General features: G+C 48.2%; 2 protein-coding genes across 2 annotated transcripts, besides 3 other annotated features; both read right to left on the bottom strand.

Annotated features, from left to right (window-relative positions):
* Nucleotides 1-4,178, bottom strand: Tc00.1047053506991.19 (hypothetical protein, conserved; the record flags this gene model as incomplete). The annotated part of the gene is made up of 1 exon (XM_799702.1): nucleotides 1-4,178. A coding segment is annotated over one exon (4,178 nt), but the record flags the coding sequence as incomplete, so codon positions are not given.
* Nucleotides 1-6,680: a sequence feature (heterozygous, non-Esmeraldo-like haplotype).
* Nucleotides 4,651-4,676: a sequence feature (AT_rich).
* Nucleotides 4,758-6,146, bottom strand: Tc00.1047053506991.10 (hypothetical protein, conserved; the record flags this gene model as incomplete). Its single annotated transcript, XM_799701.1, has 1 exon — nucleotides 4,758-6,146. The coding sequence occupies one exon, from the start codon at nucleotides 6,144-6,146 to the stop codon at nucleotides 4,758-4,760; it is 1,389 nt and encodes a 462-aa protein (XP_804794.1).
* Nucleotides 6,645-6,664: a microsatellite.

Here is a 6,680-nt window from a genome sequence, read left to right as displayed (position 1 = left end):
GCATCCCTAACATCATTTCCCCTTGTACCACTGCCGTCATCATTACCATCATCCCTGGCATCGTCCTTTTCAAGGAAGAGTCGCAGCGGCTTCATTTGTGGTGCACGCAGGAGTGTGAAGGATCTACATGGCGTCAACTCCAGCGGGAGGCTCAGTTCGGCAACCGAAAGCATCATACTCCACCACAGCGTGAAAGCGTCTACCTCTGTGCATGAAGAAGGTGGAAGTTTGCGTAGTTCCTCAACCGGAGGTGATGCATCCAATGGCAGCTCCAGTTTACTTTCCGTGTTTGCAAATGAAGTTTTATCTTGTCCGTTTACCAGCGGGCATCCGGCAAGATCCATGACGACAACGCTACCATCTGCGCGGGAAAACAGACCACGCGACACCCATCGTCCACACGTCCAGCAGCCGGCGTACACCTCCCCGTTTGCATACCGTCGAATGCCAAGCATACGGCGCTCCTCCATGCGTCGATAACAGCGATCACACACACGGCTTGTACCAGTCGCTTTGAAGTGCAATGGCATCGAGGCCCGGCGTTGTGAGCAGCTATCACAGACAACTTCTCCGCATAAGCGACAATGATGCCGCCGAAGAAAGAGTGAGAATGTGGCATGGCATTGGGCACAGTTTTGACAGTAGGCATCGTCCACCATGACAGGTGGCACAAAACAGTCATCGCGCTCATTACCGTTTTGATATGTCGTCTCATAAACAGTTTCTGTAAGGACGTCATAGATGCGTACAAATCCAGTCAATACATCATCATACCATTCTCCCTCAATAACACAATCCCCAAAATGTTCAGATCCCTTTCCCTGCTTTTTACCGGCATGGAAGCTGCCATAGAAGACGCTTGTTTCCATCAAAAGCTTCCCTTCACCTTCGATGCGACCAAATGCAAAATCCCCACTATATACAACATTATCTTTCATTTGCAAAATCCCAGTACCATGCCGCTGACCGTGCTGCCATTCCCCGTTGTAGCGGCTACCGTCCGCTTCATATGATTGCCCCCTGCCGTGACGCCGGTATTGCTCATCTAGCTCACCGTGGTAAAGTAAAGATGTGAGTTTCCCATGTTCCCATACTCCCTCGTAAGCGGATCCGTCATCTGCGCAGTAAATTCCCATACCGTGCCATTCGTCATTCGAAAAGTCTCCCACGTACTTCTCTCCATTTGCCATCATTTGAACGCCTCTGCCATGACGGCGACCCTCATGAAAAGCGCCAAGATAATAACCCTCTTTTCCCCACCACAAAGAACCGTAGATATGTGGAATACAATTACAAGTGTAGCCCTCGTATACAACATACGGTGCGTTCGAGCACAACGAAGAGGAGTACATGGAATAAGAAAATTTCAAAAGTGAATTCTCTGCTTTATCAGATGCCTCTGATGATGCTATGGTCGCGGTTACCGTTTCCGTCTCCTTTTCGTCTGTCGATGCATTTGAACTCGTGGTTGTTTCTGAAACGGAAAGGTAATGCATCGGTATCCAGATAACGTTGAACTCCAAACCGAGCAAAGCCACTCGCGCGCAGTCCACACATGCAGGCATTTGCGCCGGTAGGACGAATGTGTCGCCCGTGGCAGCATTGTTATTGTTATTAGCATCACTATTCATTGAGTTCTGGCCCATCCGCAGTCGCAACAGTGCCTCAATTTTCGGGCGACCGCGAACCTCGATAGGATGTAGGCAGGAAGTACAACTGAGTTGTTCACAAAATGTGCATTGGGTTTCCTTACGGAAAAACGTAAAAGGCTTTTCACAGAAGCTGCAGATCTTTGATCCCCCTGTACCGCCCCGGTTTCTGTCATCAGTCACGATCACACCTCGGATCTTGTTGTACAAGGGCGCATCGGGCCGGTGCGGAAGCATTAAACGCGGGTGGTTATGCAACCATTCCGTGCGCAAACAGATACCAGACTTAAAAAAAACAAAACCACTTTTTTCTTGCACACCCACTGGGATCATCGCAGGAGGCTTAAATAAAGCATTGACTCCACTACCGTTGTTGTTACCTGACGGCAGCGTACCTGCCGCCACCGCCCCTCCACTGTTACTACCACTATTACCGCCACCCTCACTCCCACCGCCGGCACCATCACCGGTGGCGATCAAACTCGAACTACTAATGAGTCGTGACATGAGTGTTTGGTAAATGGCGTAGGGAAGCCGTGCAATATCCCATTCCCCCTGTAGTACAAAGTGCTCCCGGAAGCCAATGGGGCGTCGTTTTTCCTTGTTCTCCGGCAACGCCTTTCGGCGGAAAAGGTTAATGAAGAGGTTCATTACTCCCGAGTAATTGCTGCTGTGTGTGTTCTCTTCTTCAGCAGCAGCGGGAGAAGTTGCATCGGCGACGGTTTCTTCCGGAGCATAAATGGGCTCTCTTTTGTCGGTTGCATAAAACGAACCGTTTCCCAGAGGGGCGTCAAGCTGCCAGTTCCCCATAAAAAAAGAACCATCTGTAAACCACATCTGACCCTTGGGACCTTCACGAAGACCATTTTTAAACCCACCCAAGTACAAATCACCGGAGGGAAACTCCCACGACCCCGTTTCGCACGACAAGACATCGTGTTTCCAGATCCCCATAATAACATGCCCAGCAATCCGGAGAACACCGGCACCATGACGTACACCGTGGAGGAAAAGGCCAAAGTGCTCAAACGTTGGCTGCATGCCTGTGAAAGAAGCGGCAGACGTCGTAGCGGCAGTTGGGCTAACATCACCACCGCTACCACCGCCACTCGTCCCAATGGATGTGGCGGTAGCGCTGTTACTGCCTCCGGCAGGCACACAAGCTGGTGGTTTACGAAGTAGCAGGTGCCCTATACCGTTAAACGTCACCCCATCCCACTCGCCATCGTAGCCCTCAATAAAGACATCGTTGTGCCACATTCCAGCCTGAATGGATCCATTACTATTCTGTAGGATGCCCTGTCCCTCACGCATATCATTGACAAAGTAGCCACTGTACTCTCCACCATCCGCGTAGCGTATGTTTCCTGGTCCATGACGTTTATTTTTTAAAAACCGTCCAAAATAAAAATCACCATTACGATACCACAATAGGCCACGATTGTGCATTGTCTCTCCAAGCCACTCCCCTTGATAACATGCACCCTCACCAGGTGCAGAGTCATGCCAGAACAGAGTTCCATGCCGTCGTTCACCCCGGTCAAATTCACCAACAAATGTCGACACCCCTGGATGCCGTACAACGCCTCTCCCTTGGATCAAACCATTCACAAAACGCCCCTCCACCGTTGCGCCTTTCTTCCGCAGGGAATATTTTCCCTCGCCATTTCGCAGGCCATCCTTCCACATTCCCTCATAGACATCACCGTTTTTGTATCGCATTGTACCGTGTCCTTCAATTTTGTCATTGTAAAAAGTGCCATAGTACTCATCTCCATTGGGGAACATCATCACTCCCTCGCCATGACGCTTGTCACGCACCATAGATCCTTTAAACTCTCCACCATTGACATAAGTGATTTTCCCGTTACCATGACGTTCATCTTTGCTCCACTGACCTTCATATATTTCACCGTCATCGGTAATAAGACGTCCACGTCCATGACGACAGTTTGACCCCCATTCTCCATCGTAAGTATCGCCGTTAGCATATCGCATGATCCCATGACCATGGCGATGGTATCTATAATGAAAATCTCCCCTATACTCCAGTGGCGCATGCGTCTTGTCAAAGGGCGAAAAAACAGATATGCCGCGCAGCATTAAATCCGTAATGCGACGACTGTAAGTCATTAGCCCTTTCCCGTGCATCTGACCTTCGAACCAGCTGCCCTGGTATGTGAAGGAAGATGTCACAAAGATACCATCGCCATGAAACAAACCATTTTTCCAGCCCCCCCCATACCGGTCACCATTTGCATAAAAGCTTGAAGAGGATTTAAACAGCATGATTCCAATACCATGTGGCTGATCAAGAAGAAGATCACCGTAGTACTCACTTCCGTCAGGCATAACGCGTGAGGGTGGACCCTTCTCACGTGGATTAAAGGAAATGACTTGTTGCGGCGTCACTGGTGCACACAGCACGGATTCTGCATCATAAAACATAAGTGGAGGAATTTGAGATGATAATTGTGAGGGTAGCGGCTGCTGCCGTGAAGGGCCCACCGTTGGCAACTGTTCGCCCATGGCACACCAATATGATACCTACCCAGTGGAGTGCGCAGGAATACTACGTTTACTTTTCTTCTTACCCTTAACAATTGCCGCCGCTTCTCCTATATGTATGTATATACGTGTGTGTATATACAAAATGGGCAGTATCCCGCCCAGCCAAAACAGAAAAGCACTTCACTAGAAGGCAAAACCAAAAACAACAACAACAAAAAGGAAGAAAGCACCAAATTTGCAAAAGTAAAATGTTCGCATGCAAAAATGCATAAAAGAAAAAGCAAGGGTCTAAAAAAGGAGAAATTGTTACCGGCGTCGGGTAACACAGACATTCACTTATGTAAAGTAATAAAAATTATAATAGCACCTCCCCCTCCTAGCCAGCATGCACACATTCTCGTTGGCATCACGCACGCAAAGAAACACAACATTGACTAAAGGAATCACGTCCGCCAATGTTTTCCCCCCCCCCCCCCCCCTCTCTTTTTACAATATAAATATATATAAATATATAAACACTCCTCACCTCCATCTTTCTTTTTTTAAATAATTCGCCCCATCCATCCCCATCATTACTTTGACGCGGTCGATTCCCAATCAGGCAATGCCAAGATATCGCAAAGGATTTCTTCCAGTTCCCGTCAATTGATGAAAGGCAGCAAAGTACTGGCCGCACAAAAGCAATGACGCCGTCAAGCTAAATCCAAGAATACCAATTAACCCAATACCCAGCACTACAGGGGTGGAGAGGTTCTCAAAGTGTTTCACCACACCCAAATCCGTGCCCATCTGACGGGCCATGTCGTACCGTCTCCGTCTCGACTCGGACGAGAGTGTCTCGTACGCTTGATTAATACTCGTCATACGTTCCCGTGCAGTTTTCTGCGCTGCTTCGTCATGGCCAACCCGGTCTGGATGATTAGCCAGTGCAGCCTTCCTATAGGCTCGTTTAATCTCCTCCGCGCTTGCAGTATCCTTCACACCCAACACCTCGTAGAAGTCCACCTGCGCTGTGCCGCTAGGACTGGGGTCGTTAAACTGCATTCTGAACGCCGTCGGTTCCTCTTCTTCCTCTTCTCTCATCTCCTCCTCATGGAAGTCTTCCCGCTCATCCTCCGGCGTGGCTGGGCATAACATCTCCAGTTTGTTGCGTAGCTGCATGGTGATAAAAGTTGTCACCCGATGAATGGCTGGGGAAAGCGCAAGAAGGGCGACACTTTCGCCCCAAAACACGGACCTACCAGTCGGCTCGCGTGACACACATCGGCCGGCCCACGCACCGACCACTCGTGCCGAGTACACAAGAAGCATTTGTGTGGTGTTTCCTGCAAGGGAAGAAATATACGGTTTCAATAGGCGCCATCGCGAGGTGTGCTTATGGCGCGAACGGTAAAACTCCGCCAACCACACTAATTGTTCGGTGATGCAGTGTGTCATCTCGCAGACAAATCCACTCACAAAAACGGCATACGGTACACTCCGATCGTACATGTAACGATAATATCGTAAGCTTTCCCTATATTCTACTGGCATGGCCTTTAACGGGTCACTGGAAGTGGTTGCGGGAATAAGTACGGTTTCGGCAATGCGTCGGTCTAAAAGCTGCCGGATACCGGCAGGAAGAAAAATGTTCCCTAGCGTGCAAAGAAAACGTGTAATCCAGCAGTGAAAAAAACGGTATTGCTGTACATACTGAAACACTACATGAAATACCCCCGCATCATGAAAAATACTAAGTCCACTTTTTAGCAACGTTTCTAATACAAGGCACTCCACTAGGCGAAGTAAAATCAAGTGTGGGATCATATTCATAGAGTGAATCAATGGATCTGATCGACGGCGAGTAAAATAGCCTGCGGAGGTGCTTAATATGGTTTGAAGTACATCCGTACCAAATGCAGGGCTGGCAAGATAATCTGAAAAGAGCAAGTTCACAAGCCTTAAGCCAGGACTCCTCGAAGATATGCCATCACCCGTGTGCTGCATCGCACTTCCTTTCTTTCTTTCTCTCCTTTCTTCACAATATTTCAATTTCCCCACTTTCTATCGGGTTGTTTGAATTTTAATAAAAGTAAAAAAAGGGGGTCGCAAGGGTACCCCGTGGCAGTTTTCCCTCCTTCCCACCCCACAGACAATAATAATAATAATAACTCTCTCTCTCTCCCTCCCTCTCTGTATATATATAGAGAGAGATAGAGATAGAGTTAAATGTATCTAACGTTTTCCTTGTAATTGTGGAGAAGTAAGAAAAGAAAAAAGAAAAAATAATAAAATAAAAAGACAAGGACCATGCAACCCAGAGAAATCATGCAGGTTGAATATTCTCAATTTCCCTTCCGTTCGCCAGTAACGAGAAAAGATAAATGGCCGCGAAAGAAAAGAAAAGACAGAAGAAAACACGGACGAAAAGAGATATGATAAAAAACGATGGTGCCCCTTTCCTTTTCCTCTTCCTCCTCAAACGGGAGTGGTGGAAAATACATGACACACACACACACACACACGGAGAGAGAGAGAGAG

The sequence above is a fragment of the Trypanosoma cruzi genome, genomic scaffold (genome assembly GCF_000209065.1).
Source record: "Trypanosoma cruzi strain CL Brener 1047053517085 genomic scaffold, whole genome shotgun sequence".
Taxonomy (NCBI): domain Eukaryota; phylum Euglenozoa; class Kinetoplastea; order Trypanosomatida; family Trypanosomatidae; genus Trypanosoma; species Trypanosoma cruzi.
Note: the sequence above shows the minus strand (reverse complement) of the source record. Positions and strands in the feature narration are given on the sequence as shown.